The sequence below is a fragment of the Strix aluco genome, chromosome 3 (assembly GCF_031877795.1).
Source record: "Strix aluco isolate bStrAlu1 chromosome 3, bStrAlu1.hap1, whole genome shotgun sequence".
Lineage (NCBI taxonomy): Eukaryota > Metazoa > Chordata > Aves > Strigiformes > Strigidae > Strix > Strix aluco.
The window spans coordinates 4,772,605-4,793,020 of NC_133933.1; the positions used below are offsets into that span (position 1 = coordinate 4,772,605).

Genomic DNA, 20,416 nt, shown 5'->3' on the forward strand with positions numbered 1-20,416 from the left:
TTCAGCTTTGGGTGAAGCCCAAAGCAAGCAAACACCAGTTCTGCCTCGAAAACAAGAAATCATGCTCTCAAAGTCTACCTCTATGATCTGTGCTACTCTTCAGTCACGAAGGAGCACCTATTAGCAGGAACATTTCTGCCTCACAGCATACGGGTAGTCAATACTGAAGGAAGTAATCAAACAGAGAATAAATTTAGGAGTGCAGAATAGCGGTGTTACAAGGCTGCTGTATGACCTGAAACCACAGCTTGAACTAACTCTGGCCAAATGCCTCAGCCTGACTTAATACTGTGACTCAGGACACAATTATCAATCTTCTTCTGCTACACCTCAGTGCCCTCACAAGTGTGTTAATGAAACTATCAACTGCTGGCTGGAAAAGAGAGAAGTTGCAAACAGTATTGAGATCTCAGAATCTGTGGTTCGTATCTTCACGAACTGCAAGTGTATTTTAAATCTTCAGTTCTCACAGAAGTTATGAAATCCTCAGTGCCTAAATAACCTTTCAACAGAACTAAAGGTGCTGGTGCATGTGCACACATAAAAAAGTTCATCTAAATTAAATGGCTATGCTGAACTAGTTTAGCAACATTAAATATTCTTAAAGTGGCCAGAACTCAGTTTCTCTCCAGAAGTTATATCAAAAGAAGGCATGTTAATTCTTAATAAATATACAGTAAAATGATATCTTGCAATAGAGTTAAAAGGAAATTCTCAGATAACAGTCAATGCCTTCTAGTTGCTCTTAAAACTAAGCTGTTTTTTCCAGCACTTTTATGAAGGCCCATTTCAACAGGCTGTATCTGAGTCTCAGATAGGGAAAGTAACTGGAGGGTGAAGGCACAGTTTCTTGAATCCTTCAGTCTTAACCCCATATCCTTGTCTTACTACACCTTTGGAGCGGTGGCATGCAACTAACTGCAATTTGGGTAATCTGCTTCCAAATTCACATCTTCCATCTGCGCAGAAAACCCTTCGCGCGGGTTGCTCTGCAGATGGGTTGTTTGTGCTCAGCCCCACAGCCACTGGCGAGATGGGGACCAGGTTGCAGGCATCCTGTCCCCGAGACACACATCCTGGGATGCACAGCAGCATTAAGGACCACCACGGCCCAAGGCTGGAACAACAAACTCAACTCGGGAGCTGCATTTTGGTTCCTGGCCCCAGCTGGCACAGGATGGTTTAGTTCAGAAGTGCATCCCTGATATACACACATATATAGATCTCTGATACACAGAGAGAAAAGCAAGAATTCACAATTTCTTGGAAAAAACTGACAGTGATTTTCTCCACTTCAGAATGGGGTGATTACTCATTTGGGGCTTGATCCTTCACACCCTGCAGAGCGTATTGTTTCAGTGGGACTCTGCACATGAATCCAGCTAGGCATATGTTCATTCGCAGGCCACGACCCAGAGTCGTATTGCTAATACATTTTAAAACTTTTTAAACTTACAGATTAATGGCTCCAGAACTGCAGAAGAGACGGTACTGCTGCAGGATAGTAACTGATTTTTTTTCATTTTAAAACATCTTTATGCATCCACATCTTTAGGCAACCAATATTTTGGTGTTAAGGGTGGCTGTGGAACAAAGTTGCTCTCCTCCCCTAGCAGGAAAAGGTTTGCCTACTTTTTTCCTCATTATTGTGGGCCTCTTATTCAATAAGATGTTTTATTACAGAAAAAAAATCAAGACTTTGGTTTTATCTCCCTTGTCCTGTAGCAATACCCAGCAGGCTTGATCAGCAAGTGATGAGTGTCCTTCAGGAGCAGGCAGTAAATATAAATTTAGCAAAGAGCACTTATCAAATATAAATACAGGGTCTGTGCTCTCGGGATTATCTGATTTTCTCTGGCTGCAGAAAAATCCACATAAAAATGAAATCCTAAATTTATTTTGCAGCTGCATGATGGCAAGATGTACGTGGCCTGCGGGGTATAGGCTTCCACCAGCACACAGGTGTGATTTACTGGGATGTTAGGATCTGCAATCCCAGAAATGCTGCTAAATCAGGGCAAGTTTGTCTACCAGAATCCTGTACCTCTAAGGATGGGAATCCCAGAGCCACATTAGTGCCCTGTCCAGTGCTGCTCCGTCCTCTGAGCCAAGTTTTTTTTCCCCAGCTGTCCAGCTTGAACCTCCGGAGCCACAACCTGGGGCTGTTTCCTGTTGTTTTACCACCGAGCCACAACCTGGGGCTGTTTCCTGCTGTTTTACCACCTGGCAAGGAGCTCAGCTCCATCACCTGCGTTACCTCCTCCAGGCAGTGGCGGGTGACAGTGAGATCCCTCCCTGAGCTCCCTGCCCCGCTGAACAAGCAATTTAGTTTTTTTTCCTTCGGTGTACTTTTCCCTCTCTCCCTTGCTCCAAACTGCCTTTGCCTAAAGCACCGTTCTTAAATTAGTTATCAAGGAGCTTTATGCTGCATCGTTTTGCGCCTGCACCGGGACTTGGGGCTGTTCCTTCTGCAGCCCGGGAGCACAAAGCCAGGGCCCCTGCAAGACCCGTGACTCACACTCTTCTGGGACATTTGTACAAGTTTTACACACATAACTCTTTTTCCTTGCAGCTCTGCTATTAAATATTTGGATTTGCAGCTCAATCTGTACTTGCACGCTCCCCAGCCCTGCCTGCCTCCCAAGACAGCCACTACTGGTATTATTTCATTAAGGTTACATGCAATTAAAGGTAGGTTTGGGAATTCGAAGGTGACTTTGCACGATACCTTCATAGGCGCGAGCTGGATGGGAGTGATGCATGAGGGATCCACCATAGGCTTTGGCCTGTTGGCCGTGTCTGCCAGCAAGCTGTGCCACTGCTGAGGTAGTCCCGTGAACTTCTGCTCCCGGTGGTCAAAGCCAGTGTGAACCCGATGCTCGAAGTTAGAGGGCCCAGAAATTTCAAGCCTTTTCTTCTTCTTTCCGAACATGGTGGAAAAATCTGGAGAAGTCATAGGGAAACAAGAAAGAAAAGAAAAAAAACCCACGTCTTTATGCTTTGTTGCAACCTGCAGCCACTCTACTGCACAGACAATTTTAGTAGATGTTATTAGCCAAATACTTATATGAACTTTACTCCACACATACTGTCTTTGAGATCTATGTAAGGAAAGCATTTATCTGACCTCTCCTCACTGAGATTTTAAGAAATTAACCCAGTCTCAAATCTATATAATGTTCATAATTCCTTAGGAAACAAGGAAATGCCTCTATTTCCAGGAGAGAGAGTCCCAGGTCCTACTTTCTACTCCTCTCTCTGCTGTCTGCTCGTGCTGCAAGTGATGTCCCATGAAAGCTCACAGCCCTGAGCAATACCACCAGCAGCACATGGCTTTGCTTGGAGGACAGCATACAGTGTAAGTGGTGAGCCATGCCCCAACACGCCACGAAAGCAAATGCACACACAGTTTTCTGTCTTAAATCTATACACCAGACCTTGGAGAACAGACAACCCATCCCAGATGAAAGCCTGGCCCCGCTATGTTCATACCAGGACCGCACCCACCAGCGGTGCAAGGGAGATTTTTTTCCTATGCCATTTCAGAGATGTGAATAGACAGAGAGCTCAGATCTAATTCCACCCTGGTCTAAGGGCCTTCATCTGCATTCCTAAAGGGTCCTGCTTAAAAACAGTATCCGGTAGCAGCTGCTATAATGGCATTTACATAACCATGGAATTTACATGGCATCTCTCTCCTTCAGGAGAGACACGATTTGCTGTGAGAGCTGCATTCCCAAAGCACCTGGGTTTATGCCGGGTGGCTCCTGGCAGCAGAATCAGGTGGGATTCATTACAGTAACGGCCCTATGCTTTTTAAAGTCCAGGAAGAAGGATCAGCTCCTTGGTCTTTGTGCAGGTGGTGTGGAAAAGAGAGGAGTGCCTTTGATGCTATGCAAGCAAGGAACTGGAGGCTGTGGGAGGAAACATGACCTTCCCAGCTCGTGCACTGCTGGAGAGACCCGGGTGGACCTGGCTGCCTGGTAAAGCTAATTGTTACAGCTCTTAACTTGACAGAAAGTGGGCTTTTTAGTCAGCTATGTTAGTTGTTATTTCCTGACAAAAGTGGGTTTGTTTGCCTTCCTCCCACCTGCTTTACCCCTCCTGAGGAGCCTCGGGAAGGCAGCAGGAGGGTTTGCAGGCACATAGGCAGATAGCTGGGGCAAAAGAGGTTTCAGAGGCGCAGTGGAAGGAGGCATGAACTGCAAACTGAAAGGGATGAAGGTATTTGCTCACTTTTACGGGCACAGGAAACAGCCAATGCACTCATAATTGGGATTAACCTTTGAGTTTGGTGGGTCCCGCCTTAAAACAAAGTGGAGCCCAATGGTTACATTCAGGCAAGTTCAGAGTTTCTGAAGGACTCCAGAAACCTGCTGCGTAAGGCAAGGAGAAATCCCTGGTCCCAGGGAAACAAACAGAGGTCCTATTGCTTTTCAGTGAAATGTTGTCCTGTCCTGGAGAAGTACTCTACCTGCTTTCTGCTGTCTCAAAATAGTCCTCCACCTTGATCTCATGGCCATTTCAAGCAGGGCTTGGGAAGCCCTTGAGAAGCATGTGTCTGAAACAGCAGCTGCGTGAGGAGGCCAGCAGCTCTACGAAACCTCTTGTATCACAGGAGAGACTCAGCTGTAAAGGTGCTGCCCTGACTTTATGATTTAGGAGGCAGAGAGGAGAAGCTCAGGGAAGAAAATACAGTTGCGTTGCTGCTGCCAGATGATAAATCAGGTATTTATTCCACTCTCATTCCCTTTTAATAGTTTATTTAAAGATCAGGTCCATTCTTTGAAAACTGATTGCTAGCTGCTTTATAAGTCCCCGCTGTGTATTTGCAGGTGATTGTGTCCCTTGTGTCTATTTTCTTTAGACAGAGCAGACTTGCTCCTGTTGGCCTTTCTTCACAGGTTTCATCTTCCACACCTCCCTCTGGCTTTCTCCCCTTCTCTGAACTTCCTCCAAATCTCCTGCCCTTTTGACAGGCTCTCTACATCTCTGTTAACTTGTGATTCTTCCTCACCTTCCTCTTCTGAAACCTCTTACGATCACCTTGATACTTGGCTCTTTTTCCACTTCCAGCACTGTGATCTTGTTACTTATCTTGTTACTGGCATGTTGGGTACCTTGTGGCACTTGCAGAAATGTTTCCAGCCTAACCCAAAGCCATCACGGTTGGTCTCTGGTCAAAGATTATTTATTTTCAAGGCTCAAACAGAAGCAAGCTGGCAGTTCAGGTAGTAGCTTGTATTCACTGCTCATCCACAGGGCTCCACAAATCGCAGCTGGCTGCAGATCAATGGCACTGGATTGATTTCATTCACCCTCTGGGATGTGAATCTATGAGACCTATTGGAGTCACATTTTAAACCATCAGCTCCAGACATGTACTTCTTCATCTGATCAATGCCAATACTCACAGGGTTTCACACTGGACTTGCATCCTAATGCAGCTGTTGGATGCTTGAAGTCCTCCAGAACCCCAAAAACCATCCGATAAATAAAAGCATGTCAGTTGGCATACTGCATATTGCCTTTTTAAAAATATACAGCAGATGCATTCAACAAGATATTATTCTTTTGTTTTTAAATTGCTCTTTTATACATTGTGCTCTCTTGTTTTAATGCCATTGCAGCTAGAAGCAAATGTGAAATTTGGCCCGGGGGGACCTTTACTTTTTCAGGAGAATATTTTAGTCTAAAACCTGATGCCAAGGCCATGTTTTTGCACAGGGATGGTGTCTGAGGTCTGGGCAGTGGGACCTGCACCCCCCTTTTGACTGCAGCTCATGCTTAGATCAGCTTAAATTGACTGTGAAGCTACAGCAGGAGAGACAGGGATACTGGCACATCGCACAGCAAGGGACAGATTCAGTCATGCGGGCAAATGCAGAAATGCTACGCAGCTCGGTGGCCGCAGAACGTCCCCTGTGGAGCTGTGCCTGTGAAAGGTGACCAGGAAACCTGGCTGACAGCAGCCCTGGCTCCGTGGGAGTGGGGCAGGAGCCCTCCCAGGCCATGCTGCCTCCCTGCCAGCTCTGCCAATGGCTGCTTGGTGCCTCTGCAAGGAGCAGAGCCTTGACCAGCTCTTAAGGGTATCGATAATAAACACCGCGTGCTGCTGCTCTGCTTTGTCAGCCAGCAAGGTCTCTCCATTTCACTGCAGAGCAAAGCTGTCCTCTCCTTACTGTGGTCCCTCTAAATAACTAATTAATATACACAGCAATTACAAAGAAAGTTCATTTCCCCTCACTTCTCCCAAAGAATTGGAACGATGGTACTTGTTTTTCCTTAGCTGTCTGAAGATGTGGGTTTGGGGCAGCCAAGCCTGTGAAACCTCTTGCCCCTGGCTTGTAAGAACCTGGATTCAGTCCCCACTAATGTGCTCAGTCCTCAGGCCTCAAAAAAGGAGATGATTTAATTTTTGCCGCAGCTTTATTGATATGATACAAAAAATAAAGCATTTAATCAGGTGTGGAAGCAGAAAACATCCTGGACAAGTGAAAAAATGCAAAAGCTTTCCAAGGCTTATCAAATTCTTTTAGGAATAAGAGGTACCCTAAGCGCTTTGAAGAGAAATGATGGACCTTTCCAGGATGCCAGATAACGTGTGCGCAACACAAACGTTACAAAATCAAGAGCACAAAATGTGTGAACTTAAAAGTTAATTCAGGCACCTAGCCATTCTCTGTCATGTGAAACAGCAATCCTCTCCCAGTTGTCAAGAAACCCTCATTTCCTGATGGGATGAGTTAGGAAAACATCCCACAGACAACGGGGCAATCGCCTGCATTTAGCAGAGGTGAAGGGAGGTAAGTGGCTACAGGGCAGCTCTACGGAGCTGCCTGTGGGGCCTCCTCACCCAATCCTCCCTACGCCAGAGCACTCACCCTTAACTTAATTCCTCCCGACAGCCTCCAACATACTCCTGATTGTGCCAGGTCTCTCAGCAAATGCCATCTCTCCGTCTGGCTCCTCCGGTGCTTACCCCCACAGAATGAGAGGAAATGAGAGGTGTACTCATAATTTGTTGCTATTTTTGTGGGAATGAGCACCACCAGGATGTCTGTCCTCTACTTGAATGTGCTTTGCCAATAAATAGTTTGGCTGATTTCAGCACCACATACATGGCGCAAGGTGATGCTCAACACGAGGGGCCTGGGGGAGCCTGACCTAACAACAGCTACTGTTGATAGTAGTGGGCTTGAGCTAGCTTTGGGGAGGGAGAAAAAACAGGATTCGGCATTACATGGCTTCAATAGGGTATTTCATAGAATCACAAAATCATCTAGGTTGGAAAAGACCTTGAAGATCCTCTAGTCCAACCATTAACCTCACACTGACTGTTCCCAACTCCACCAGATCCCTCAGCGCTGGGTCAACCCGACTCTTCAACCCCTCCAGGGATGGGGACTCCACCCCTGCCCTGGGCAGCCCATTCCAACACCCAACAACCCCTTCTGGAAAGAAATGCTTCCTAAGAGCCAGTCTAACCCTGCCCTGGTGCAACTTGAGGCCATTCCCTCTTGTCCTATCGCTTGTTCCTTGATTCAAGAGACTCATCCCCCCTCTCTGCACCCTCCTTTCAGGGAGTTGTAGAGGGCGATGAGGTCTCCCCTCAGCCTCCTCTTCTCCAGACTAAACCCCTCCAGTTCCCTCAGCTGCTCCCCATCAGACCTGTGCTCCAGACCCTGCACCAGCTTCATTGCCCTTCTCTGGACACACTCGAGTCATTCAATGTCCTTTTTGTAGTGAGGGGCCCAAAACTGAACACCTATATTTCTATAGGAAGACTTTATCCTTACGCTGAAATGACGTAGCACATTAATTTTGTGTTTGTAAACGGGAGTTTTGAAGGAGGTGGTTCTTCAGCTACAGCAAACAAAGAATTCAGACAGCCTAAGACCAAAAGCAAGTCTGTTCTTAAGCAGGGGAGCCAGGAGATAAGTCTCTGTTCAGCTCAGGGCTGCAATGCTGAGGGGCTCCTCCAACCGTGGCACAAGAATAAAGACAAGGGACTTTCTTTACTAAAGCCATAATGGAAAAAATACGGACATGACATTTACTGGAGGAAAACACAGTACTGCTGGGGAAAATCAGACTATCACACCACCTCTCCAGCTGATGATGGCTGAGTAACCCACAGCAGTGCTGGTCCCAGCTGCACCACTGGGGAATGGGCAAGGAGTAGGGATAGCAGGAGAAATGGGCGAGCTGTGCTCTGTAAATACTGCTACCCAAAACCTTTTGTAATGGCCGTATTTGTGTTATTCAAGCTTCTGCCCAAGAAAGGAGTACTGCCAGCTCTGCTGGTGCCTGCTGAACAGTTGTAACACTGCTCCATCCAGCTGCTGCAGGAACCGAGGTAACGCTGAAAGGGTGCTATCAGGAGCAATCACTGCATTTTGCACTTAATGCTGTTTACTGTAGTGCCTAACAAATCAAATTACATGCTAATCAGCACACCCTGCCTGTTAGATCTATGCCAGACTTGGCTCCTTTTCATTACACTCCTTTCTATGCACAGAAATAATTCACTGAGCACCACAGTGCCATGGACTACCGGACTGATCCAAATTTCATGCGTGACCTTCAACAACAGATCAGGTCTGCCCCACACAGAGAAAATTTCCTGAGTCTGAGAGAACTGCCCATGCAAGGTGTGTGACACGGACCAGCAAAGCAAATCCACTCTGTCAGCTACTGCACCATCGTCGTGCTGCCTCTCGGTCACAAATGAAGGTATTTTTTCAGCAAGAAGTATCCTACAGGCCTGCCCTGGAGTAAGAGGGTGGCAGTATTATTTTGGGTGCCAGGGGAGCCCATTCAGGTCCTCCCATATCTGTGTTCAGGGCAGGAATTTCAGCAATAGCTTTCCCATGAAAAGTTAAAGCCTTGCTTAGCTCCTATCCCTGAGCTCACGTTCAGCGGTGACAGCTTGCTCTGTTTGTTCAGTCTGATACACTCAGCCCCACCCTGGGGTCTTGGTGGGTTGTCCCTCCCCTCTACAAGAGATCAGAGGACACTCAGGGGGACTGATGAACTGAAAAGCTGAAAGTCCAGATTTATGTAAATAGCCTCTAAGAATAAATTTTTGCACTTACGGCATGTAAAACACGAAGCAGTGGGAATAAAAGGAAAAAAGGATGCTTCAATCCTAATGTTAATTGTATTCTGTATCTTTTATCATATCCTAAATAAGAATATTCCAGTCAAGCCACCAAATGAGAGAGGTCTGCCTGACCTAGGAGTGCCAGATCCTGTTCCCAATGAAAAAGTCAGAGTTGCTTTTTTCTTCCCCTCCCAGTAGCTATTCTTTTAGATTGAAAACTAGGAAAGTTGGACAGACTTTGTCCTGTAATCTTGAAAACTAGCAAAGAGTCCCAAGAGCATCCACTAAGCACTGACCATGGCACGTGCCATCCCAGATGACCCCACAGACTAACACTGAGCAAAGGCATGTGAAATTTTTCAATACATAAAAACATACAATAACCTTATAAAGTTAGTAACTAAAATAACAGTGAGATGGGTATTTTTACTTAAAAATTGAGCTTTTTTATGATTGCATACCATAGCTACACAACTGCCAGTGTCTCATAACTCTCACAGTAAAGAATTTCTTCCTATAGCTAATCTATCTTTCAGTTTAAAACTGTTACCCCTGGTCCCATCCCTACCCTCCCTGATTGAGAGTCCCTCCCCACCTTTCCTGTAGCCCCCTTTAAGTACTAGGAGGCTGCTCTAAGGTCTCCCTGGAGCCTTCTCTTCTCTGGGCTGAACACCCCCAACTCTCTCAGCCTGTCCTCACAGGGGAGGTGCTCCAGCCCCCCAATCTTCTTTGTGGTCTCCTCCAGACCCACTTGAGCAGGTCCATGTCCTCCTTATGTTGGGGGCCCCAGAGCTGAACATATATATTCCCTTCAGAGGGGCTCAGTGTTCATTCTCTGTCTCAGCCCAGCAACACATTTGCTTTTTAAACAAACAGCAATTAGTTAATTTTCAATTAGGAAGCGTACACCACATTAAGTCCCTCAGCCTGTATTTCTTCTGCAGGGATTCCCTGTGGTTGCTCTGCTGAGCAAGCAGCAGCAGAGCCCTTTTCCCTCGGGGACGGGCATGCTATTAGCATCTGAAAATTGCCTTCATGCACACTGAGTATCATCTGCAAGCCCAGAGCAGGGGGCAGCAGCGAGGGCTCAAACCCCACAGTGCCCTGTGAAAAGGCACATTTTCCCCCAAGGCAGCCACACAGCCAAAAAACCTGGTTACAGCCACAAGTGTTAATAAAATGCTTCATTTTTAGAACTTTTAAGAAAACTGTTAGAAACACAGACTGCAGAATGGGAGATGGGTGTGGGTCGCTTTCCTTTGATAATTTTACTTTCTAATAATAGTTTTTCGTAGCACAAGGACCTCAATTATTCCCCTCTGGAGGAACCAAAATGCAGTAATACATCATTAGCTTTGCCAGCTTCTGTTCCCGCGCTCTGATTAATTGCAACCTTTCCTGATATTTGATCATAAATGAAAGAGTACGAATTGAGAAGAACAAATTAAATTAACGTGTCAAGCCAGCTTGCATAGCCAGTACTCCAGATAAATGTGAGCTGGGCTGATACTCAATCTCGAGGAGAAAGCAAATGCCTGGTGTGGACTGATGGCAGCATAAATCGCTAAGAAATACTCTGAGAGATAAAAATGACGTTGGTTCTCCTTCAGCTCACACTGGTGCAACTCCCCACTGCTGAAGCAAGTGGAAGGAGACCAACACGTATCTATGTATCTATATAGCTATAAAAATGAGGAAAATGGCTGGTGGGGTTTTTTTAAAATAAGGAATAGCAACAACAATAGTTTTGTATTTCCTTTTTGTTTGCTTTAAGGATGGTTCAAAGCTTCTTGGTGAGGACCCGCTGCTGCTGGCTGCAATCAGAGTGTGAGTTTCCTTTGGGGGGGAAAAAAAAAAAAAAAAGTGTGCCTTCATTGCAGGCATACATTTTTTTAAAAGAATTTACCACTATTTTTCTATTTTTAACTGAAAATACAGAGAACACTACCCTATTTTTCAGGAGATGAAAGAAGCAGCTATACCTGGAAAAACAGAGCCGAATGAATGAGAAGCTGATAAAGTTAATGGAAAGGCTCTTAAAAACCACACTGGTTTCAGGTCAGGCCTGATACACCACTGTGACTCTGGGACAGAGAAGAAAACCTTTTTGATTTCCCAGATAAGATACGCCTAAATACCTCCCTAACTCCCAGAGGATCCTTCTGGATGTAAAGGATGGAGATGAACAGGGGGCACGCAGGAACTGGGGGGCAGCTGCCTGCAGAGCACACTCAAACCACAGGTAGGTGGGTCCTGCGGTCACGTCTTGCATTTATTCATTCATTTACTGGTCTTAACTAGAGGGAGGTCTCATTACTACTGTAGATAGAAGGTAGTTTCAGACCTCATGAAAGGATATTGTTTCTTTTGTCATGTGGATGGACAACACCTGGACAACACCAGATGCAGGAGAACACCAGGTTGGCTCATCCACCTAATTAGGGAGCCCGTTTCCTGTGATCCCTGCTTAACCCTCTGCTCTTCTCAATTGTGATCCGAGCGTTTCAATTTGGGAACAATAAAATAAACCCTTAGAAAATGTTCTGACATACCTTACTAATGAATCAAGCTGATTTTAAACACTCTGACAGCAACAAAAAGGATCTACAAATCCTGAATGAACTAAGTCAGCCCATACAGCCCAAGTTCTGAGAGTCTTCTATCACCCTGCTAAACTCTTCCAAATGTAAAGTGTCACTGATGAAAAATTAAACACCTGTGATCACACAGTTTTTCCAGACTAAGTCCCACATGAGTTTTAGGCACAAAAAAGCTTGATGGTCAACAGGAATCGACTTATTCCCACAGATTTTCAAGGTGCCTTCTATTTTTTTGAGATGAGACGGGCTCCTATCTCTAATTTAAACACTGTCAAAATACATTTTTTAATCATGGAAAAACATATACTGACGGACTAGACTACACCCAATAAACACAAAAACGCTACCCTTCTCAAAGCCCCTCATTTACCCTGCAGCATTCTGCTCACTTCAACCTTAGGTCAAATCAGCCAGTTTTTCAGTGTTCCCATGTCACTGCACAACATAATAAAAATACATTTAAACAATTACAAGCTGTCCAGGACTTGTCATCGTCCACGTTTCTTTTCAATCCCACAATACCTTGTTTATGGTTGAAAATGCCTTCATTCGTCACAGCACAGTAGGGTGTCTCTTGATAGCTGGCTCATGAGATATATCTAATAGAAACGCACAATGGAACAAAATACAGGAAAAAATAGTAACAAAAGGCAACGCATGCTTCCAGAGAAATAGTAAAAGCTGGTACAGAGTGGCCAAACTAGGATTGATGTACTCCAGGGAACAATACTCATTCTTCTTATTGAAAGCTACTCTTGTAAGAGGACTCATTTCCACACACTGACTGACACGTGCTTTCCTAATTCAGAGGTCTCGTGATTCCCAGTGGATTTTAATGCTCAGTAATTTTCAGCTGAGTAGCTTAAATGCATGTATTGTAGTCAGTCACTCTCTATTATCTTACACACATGCACACATATATACCAATGTACAGACAGAGGTTCCTGTAGTGAATTAGTCCGCAACAGCTCTGGGCAAATTAAAAATGAAAAACCCCACTAACCCCTGGAGGTAACTCAAATAATTTCTGTCCCTAGCAACTGAAAAGATTCCAGATTTGCAGAAGCAAATAGTCCTTCGGGTGCTCAGCTTAAGATAATTAATGGTATTAACTTTGTAGGCAATGCTGGACACCCACAGGGAGGGGGTATTAAATAAGGCACCCATTAAATGAGACACCCCAAATCTCAAGCTATTTCTGAAACTTCAAAGGAGTTGTAATATTTTTTTCTGAGTTGATATTATTATTATTATTTTAAAATACAGAGTTATATATAAAGGATGTAGGTACTGTATTTCTATGTCTGAAACAGCTACTCTATGTTTTGAATTAGGAAAAAATAATCAGTAAAAGGAAATACTATCAAGAATGAAAGCGATGATGTATCGGTAGAGAAGACGGTGAGCAGAGATCAGGAAAGCCTGCAGGGAATATCAAAACCAGGGTTGTGAAACATTATTACTTAATTCTGAATATTAGTATTAGTAAATATCAACGTTGCTATAGGTTGGGGTGACTGTAGGATAAGAACTCCAAGGATATGAAAAAGCACTTGCAAAGCACTTGGAAAATTGCTCTGATCGATCACGCTCTGGGTTACACCTTCTCTGCATTTTGGGTCACAACCTCAATGGGGTCTGCTGGCAAAGCCTCGGCAGAATACACGGATTGTCACTGACTTGTAGCACAGCGAAGGGGACCTTAAAATGTCTTGTTTTGGTTTTGCATATGTAATGCTTTAATTTTAACCCTCTGAAGCTGAGTTTCCTCCCCAGTGCTTGATGGTAGTTCCAAAGCCGGCATTACAAACATACCAATGGCCACAGTGTCTTAGGCTGTGGTAGGGATTTTTTACAGTTCCCAGGAAAGACTAATCACAAAACCACACTGCTCCTCACAAGTGCCCTGTATTTACTAGTGATGTCTCCTGATAATTTGTAAAAAGCAGCTTTCACTTTAAAAAAAAGATGCAAGATGGTTTCTAAGTCTTAAAACCAAATTATCTTGTGCTGGTTGCATCCATGAAGATACCAAAACCGCAGCGAGGAGGGGCTCTAGGGGGGTGCCTGCCCTAGCACAGGTTATTTTACAGCACCCAGCAAGTGCCACAGGGCAGGCGGTGACGAGCACGAAGGGGACCAGAAGGGGACATGTGCCTGTGACAGTATCACATGCGACTGAGACACATTAGCGAGATGGGGGCTCTGGAGCCGACCTCCTGCCATAAATCCTCACTGGTATGTTCACATTCAGTACGCTGATTTTCTTCTACAATAATTTTAATTGCATTTCTTATTTTACTTCTAAAACAATACAGGCTGCGCTGGCTCTCAGGAATCGCTCTGTTACCATAACGTTTGTAATAAAGATTGCTTTCCAGTGAATGATCAACAGAAGCAAATGCTTCCTAATGCATTATTAATGGCAAGCCTCTGATAAGAATATTCTTTAGGATGAAACGCATCTTCTGACCTGTAAGTGTTTACCAAGAAATGGAACAAAATCAGATTATTTGATATGTCAAAATATCTTTAAAATGCAAACAAACATGTCTACAGATTAACGTTATCCACAGCAAGTGCCCCGAAGATGAAAATCACACCTGTTGTTGTTATCACTGTGGGTTTCCTACCTCAGTATCAGGTTTTGCTCTGTATCATTCTAAGGTATAACTGAAGGAAAAATATTTCTGTAGTCTACAATAAACTGCAAATGTATAGTTCCTACTTTAAGTTTGTATTCCTTACATATTTTCTTGTCTTTTTCCCACTCTGCATTGTGCTGAGAAACTGGTTTGAAAGTCAATTCTTATCCTATTATCTGCTGAGCTGCTGTCATGCAATACTCTGTTTCCACATTAAAAATGAGAACTGATCCCTGGAAGGGTTTGCTAGAGCTTACTATTTATTACCTCCTTCAGAAAGTTTACCATAAGCTCTTTATACAGAACACTGAATGTTTATGAAGCGATGCCAGCTCAGTTCTCCTCCCTTTGGATCATCCACAACAATCAACAATGGCAACTGAGGAATTCCTCAACGCTGATTTTTTCGGAGCTATGCGACCTTGCCATGCAGATTTTGTATTTTGCCATCTCCAGACATCAGTTTGGAAGTGATGGGTCTCACCTGTTCTCTGTTTAAACAGGAGATACAGGTTGTGGGGAGAAATAGGAGACCCTTTGTGCTGTATCTCTGAAACCAATGTGAAAGTTTTGAGACCGGTCACAGAAAAGCAAACAAAAACCATAATATAATGTAAACAATGAAAAAACCCACACATTTTTATCTCCAGGCAATCAGTGCAAATCCAGAAAGATGAACACTACTGTGAGATTTTTATTGTTTTCCAGCTTTTAAATGACAAAAATAGAAATGGTTTTTGACTGCAGGTAGGTTTTTAGCAGCTGGAGAGGTTAGTGCATCTCAGGCGGCCAGCGCCACCACCACCACCTCCCAAGAGATGATGTTGCAACAGAAAGCAGCTCTGATTCCTTCCTTTGGAGGAAGGATGTGCACAAATGAATCACTGCATTTTGCTGCATCCATTCATATGCTGTTTCTGGGAAGGGCATGTTTTGCCTCTCCAGGATGAAGGGTTTCATCTGAAATGGTCCAAAAGGATACTTCCAGCCTGTCAAAAAACCAAGGAAAGAAGGTTGCCAGGTAACTACGTGACCAGCTAAGATGATGCCCAGAAAGCTTGGTCTGGAAACACCAAGAGAAGCTGCCAGATGACCGTGTGTATGAGCTGGTTCAGCTTCCAAACTTTTAGACAATTATGTCAAAACGCCACTTCTCTCCCAGAAGAAATGCTCCTGCTTGAACAACACTGCATCATGCCTCCCCAGCCCGCACCAACTGAGGTTGCTTCGTTGAGAAAACGCCATCGTAACAAAGAGTCTGTGAGAGAAGGCAAGATCTTCTCCAAGCGTTTTCTGAGAAATCTTATTTACCCCAGAGGGGAAGATGCTGAGCCTGCACAGAGGTGAAGAACTTGGCTGTCAATGGCCCATGGCTCCCATCCTGCGCAGGGAAATGGTGCTGGTGGCCCACCAGACCCTGAGCCCTCTTTTTATTTCCCAGGAAAACACAAATTGAGCATATTTGCATCTGGGAATACAGGTCCTTCATGAAGTCTCAGCAGCAAAAATACACCATCAATTAGAAAATAATAATTTAAAAAAGACAGACATCTCTGCATGCCTACTCTGGTTGCATTCACCGCTGTTTCCAGTGGCAGAGAGGTTTGTTTGTTCATTCATTCATTCATTCATTCCCTACTTCGTTAAGGAATGACTCTAACAAAGCTGCTTATACAACTGGGAAATCAAAAGATGAGCAGGGAAAGTGACTGCAAAAAAAATGCATTAAGGAAACACGCAGTTATGCAGGGTGGTGGAGGGCAGAGTTAGCACTTAGTGAAAAAAGGGATTGCAAAATTTGCTGGCTGAGATAAGAAGTAAGTGTGCAGAAGGAGTTCAGATCCTCATGGAAATATTTTCTTACTGGAACAAAATTATTGTTTCTGGTCAAATGAAATACATTGTCCTACCAAACCTTTCATTTCATTTTGACCATTTTCCTTTTGTTCTTAAATATGGAATAACATAAAACTTAAAAGCTATTTAAGGTAAAACCTCCCAAATGTCAACTTAGGTTTTTCCTCAAATTTTTGGACATATGATTCAAATGCAGTCCCTGGTACTTCCTGCTTCAGCTGATCTGAAAATTGTCTGTGCTCTGGGTGGGCATCAGAGATGACTTACTGTGTGCTTCATGGGGCAATATAAAGGCTTTAGAAAGATGATTTTAAGACAGCCATGACACTCAAATTATTTGAGACATCACAAATGACAGTAACATCTTTACAATATACCCCTGTAAGTTAGTCTCTGCACTCCATGCATGCTCTGACTCAGCCTTTGGCTGTACCCTGTGCACCCACTCCGGCACGTGTAACTGCGTGCAGCGCCCAGCCTTGGGTTCAGCCCTATTGACAACCCTGGTTTTCTAAATTACTTCCAGCTTCTTTAGGATAAAGGCAGGAAGATGTCCTGAATGGCTTTTAAAATGATTATGCAAAGAACAGTGGGCTGTATAATACCTTTTCCAGTAAAACTCCCTTTTAGTACTCTGACGGTAATCAACCATGTTATTATAACTATTCTTTCTCCTTATTACATATAGGCTGAATGTTTTAAATGGAAATAACATCATCTCGTCCCCCCGTGTTTCTTACTTGTGGCGTGTCCTTGAAAGTAACCAATGCTCAGGACGCCAAAAGCTGAAGGCTCAGCTCGCCCACATATGAGCTGTGATATGAATAAATCAGTGCAAAGTCCATGTGAGCTGCTTCTCTCTTGCTAGCGGGGGCTCAGGCTGGAAAAGCTGTATCTGCAGTAGAGCTGCCATGCAGCCTTTAATGGTGCCATTTAACAACATCAGTTCATTCAGTATATCGATTAATTTTTTTAAATGCCAAATATGCAGCTAGATATTTACGGAGAAATGAAAAAAAATGTATGTTTACTAGGGCGGCTGGTGTTACTGTTTCCTTTATAGAGTTTGACTTATGGGGAAGGAGTTTCAAAATGCAAAAGAAACTCCACAATTCAAAGAGCTTCAGACTTCATCCTAAGTGTCACTATCAGACTCATTAGGGCAAATCTTGCTGCTGCATACCTGATGAGAGCAGAGCTGGGTACCCGCTGCTGTGTTATTTTGTACCTCCCTGAAAGCCACCTTCAAATGCCATTTATCTTTTCCCTGGTGTAGAGCTGTGTCTCCAATCTTGGGTTTTCTGGAGCATTATTTGGGTCCTGATTCAACCCTTGTTGGCTTCAGTGGGAGGACTCCGACCCTAGAAATAGTCACTTTCTTCTCTATTTCCCTCTAGTGATAGCAGGATGGGAAAAATAGCCCTATATATAGGTGACAGCACATTCAAAAGCAGGGGAGAGGGGGAGCACGGTTGACTTTATCTGAGAAGGTTTATTTCCCATTCCCTTTCCTTGTAACGCAGGCTAGAGGAGATGTTGCTTCCCTCCCTCCCTTTTGCTGCCACTCTCTCCCACATCTCAATGGAAACCAAAGTCTCAGCAACTTAAACCGTGTCCCTTCATCAACATTTTCTGAGCCAACATTTTGTAAAGCTCAACAAAGGCTGACCTGCACATTATCTACTCTGAATCCAGCAAAATTTATGTTCATCAGAAAAGGAAAGATGGAAATTTAAGACTTGGAAAATCTCTGAGCCAGTATTTGTAAATAAAGTCTAATTTAATTACCAACATGTGTATTTTTTAGCTGTCCAACCTTGAAAGCATACAATCCCGCTGGGGTGAAACAGTCACACTATTTAACATGCAAAATCACTACTCGCCTATCAGCTTATTAATAGGTAGTTTTCTAATTCAGAGGAAAAAGGCGAGTTACAGGCAAGTTAGGCAAAGCAGAAGAGCAATAATCTGAACGCGAGCATCTGAAATGCTCCACTGAACTCTGCTCCAGGAAACATAAGAAAAGACTTTTTTCTCTTTCCCTCTCGATGACAGCTTTCCAGTGCCACTGGCATCCATCACATGTGCACAGGCAAATGCTTCCACACTTGGCAATAATCAGAGCAAGGAAATTACAGATCGGGGGGGGGGGGGGGGGGTGGGGGGGGGTGGGAAGGAACGACGGGTTTTTTTTTTCTCTTGGCTAAAGGCATACTTAAATCTGAAAAGCGCACGAAGGGAACTCAGTACTAGCTTCCTCCTCCATTTCCACTTTCCGAGCAGAACCAGGACTCCCTGCAGATTTTCCACGTCACCCGTTTTTCCTGGGCTCTCAGTTTTGCCATGCTCCTGCTCCTGAAGGACTATCCCCATCAGCTCCTATCTATTCTTCCCCACACTGCTCCTCTATTACCTATTTATGCAAAATAATCTTCCAGACTCTCTCCAAGCTTCATTTCAAACCCAACTTCATCACCAACCATTATTTTGTCCCTGCCCTCACTGTCACCTCGGATTATCAAGAGCAAAGCTACACCCCTCTCACTTTTTGACTCCTGATGCTTGCTGCAAAATAATACGAGAACAAAAATCTGCCCTCGGCTCACAGCAGCAGATAAAAAGGATTTTCCTTAATGTCACCATGCAGTGGAATTAATAAATACACAGCAAGGCAATAGAGAGGCAAACTCGGGCGCTGCAGGGACTAGGTTGGAAATACATACAAATTATGGTTGCAAGGACACAGAGCAAAAAGAAAAAGAAATGTAAAAGACACTACCAGATGCTTAAAATCAGGACAGAATATTAATAAATTATTAAAATGGCAGGTTTCAGGACAGGTGTTATACATTCTATATCTCTACAAAATCAGCTTTCAAAAGTCTAAGACATTAAGGCTTAATGAATCAGAGTACATTGTTTTACAGATGAGGTACCACCAGTCAGTAAACTGCAGGAATAAAAGTGGGGGTTTAATTCAAGCTTCTCTAGGAAAGAGATTTATTTGAAATAGGTCAATTAAGCCTTCCACTCAAGTTAATCTCTTCTGTTTGTTTAAAAAAAATCTGGAATGAGGGAAAAATGACAATAGGCCAGCAAAGCAAAATTTTCCTATGGATGCACCCAAGCAAAAACCTGCAGGTCAGCTTGCTTTCAGCTGGGAGAAACACAGGCAGAAATTGCAATCAGTTTGCAATTCATATGGATGAATCACGTGGAGATGATTCAGGCCGAATTATTCTCTGGATTAGTGTAATGAAACACTCTCCTCCGAGGAAGGTAGAGTACTTGAATCGGTTTTGGCAGAAGTTAGTATTTTAACTTACAAGTCTGGTTTGGAAAGAGACTCCGTGGTCAGGGCAGAAGAGAGTGAACACTCAAAGAAACTATTTGTATTAGTTTGCATTTTCCTCCTGAAGTCAGCAGCTGCCTGTCTCTGCCTTTTCCCCGCACACCTTCGGGCTGTTAGTGGCACCATCACCATTTACATATATTGCCTTTAAGCTTTTGAGTCACCAATGGTCATGTAGGTCAAAATATTTGTTTCTTCTGCTCTTCTGAATACTGATGGGTTTCAATAGTTTTTTCCCCCTCTTTCTTTGGTCCCACTGTAACTCATTTCTGAGCCTTCTATAGCAAAGCAGCAAATGGCAGGGAAACCTCACACTGTGCTGCCCATCTGCTTCCCGCTGACGCCTTCCTCTTCGCCCCGTGTGGCATCCGCTCGGCGGTGTACGTGATCTCTGCGGCAAGGTTTTCTGTACGTTAAGAGTACCTACCCTGCTGAACCAGAAAGCAGCAAGAGCAGCATTATCCCTTACCACCGTCATCACTGTGTAGTTCTATTCAGCGCTAACTGGCACCAAGCTCTTTTCCCTGACACAAAACAGGAGAAAAAAACTGCAGAAAAATTTTCAGCATGCAGGTGGGGAGCCACCACCGCGCTGTGACACCCTCAACCAGCAAAAGCATCAGTCTGCATTTATTTGCTGTGACATCGATTGCACTGAAGGATGCTCCCAGAATTTAAGAAAAAGCCCTGGTGCACGTGCCTGTAGCAAGGACGCAAGGGACAGACGGTCCCTACAGGGAAACCATGCACAGGTTGACAGGGAAGAGAGAGGGCCTGCAATGAGAAACGCAGGAGGGATGAGGGCAGGGCGGGAGGCACAAATGTAGAAATCATGTCAGATTTCTCTGGGAAGATG

General features: G+C 44.2%; 1 protein-coding gene across 5 annotated transcripts in view; it reads right to left on the minus strand.

Moving 5' to 3' along the window:
- Positions 1 to 20,416, minus strand: part of PAK5 (p21 (RAC1) activated kinase 5) — a 95,451-nt gene that overhangs the window by 42,086 nt on the left and 32,949 nt on the right. For 3 of the 5 annotated variants that reach the window (XM_074817218.1, XM_074817220.1, XM_074817221.1), the window contains exon 2: positions 2,729 to 2,943. In XM_074817218.1, coding sequence (XP_074673319.1) covers positions 2,729 to 2,932 — 204 coding nt within the window. In that variant the 5' untranslated portion in view covers positions 2,933 to 2,943. Of the gene's footprint in view, positions 1 to 2,728; positions 2,944 to 12,228; positions 12,306 to 20,416 lie in introns of all 5 variants that reach the window. The other 2 variants (XM_074817217.1, XM_074817219.1) reach the window with 1 other exon arrangement.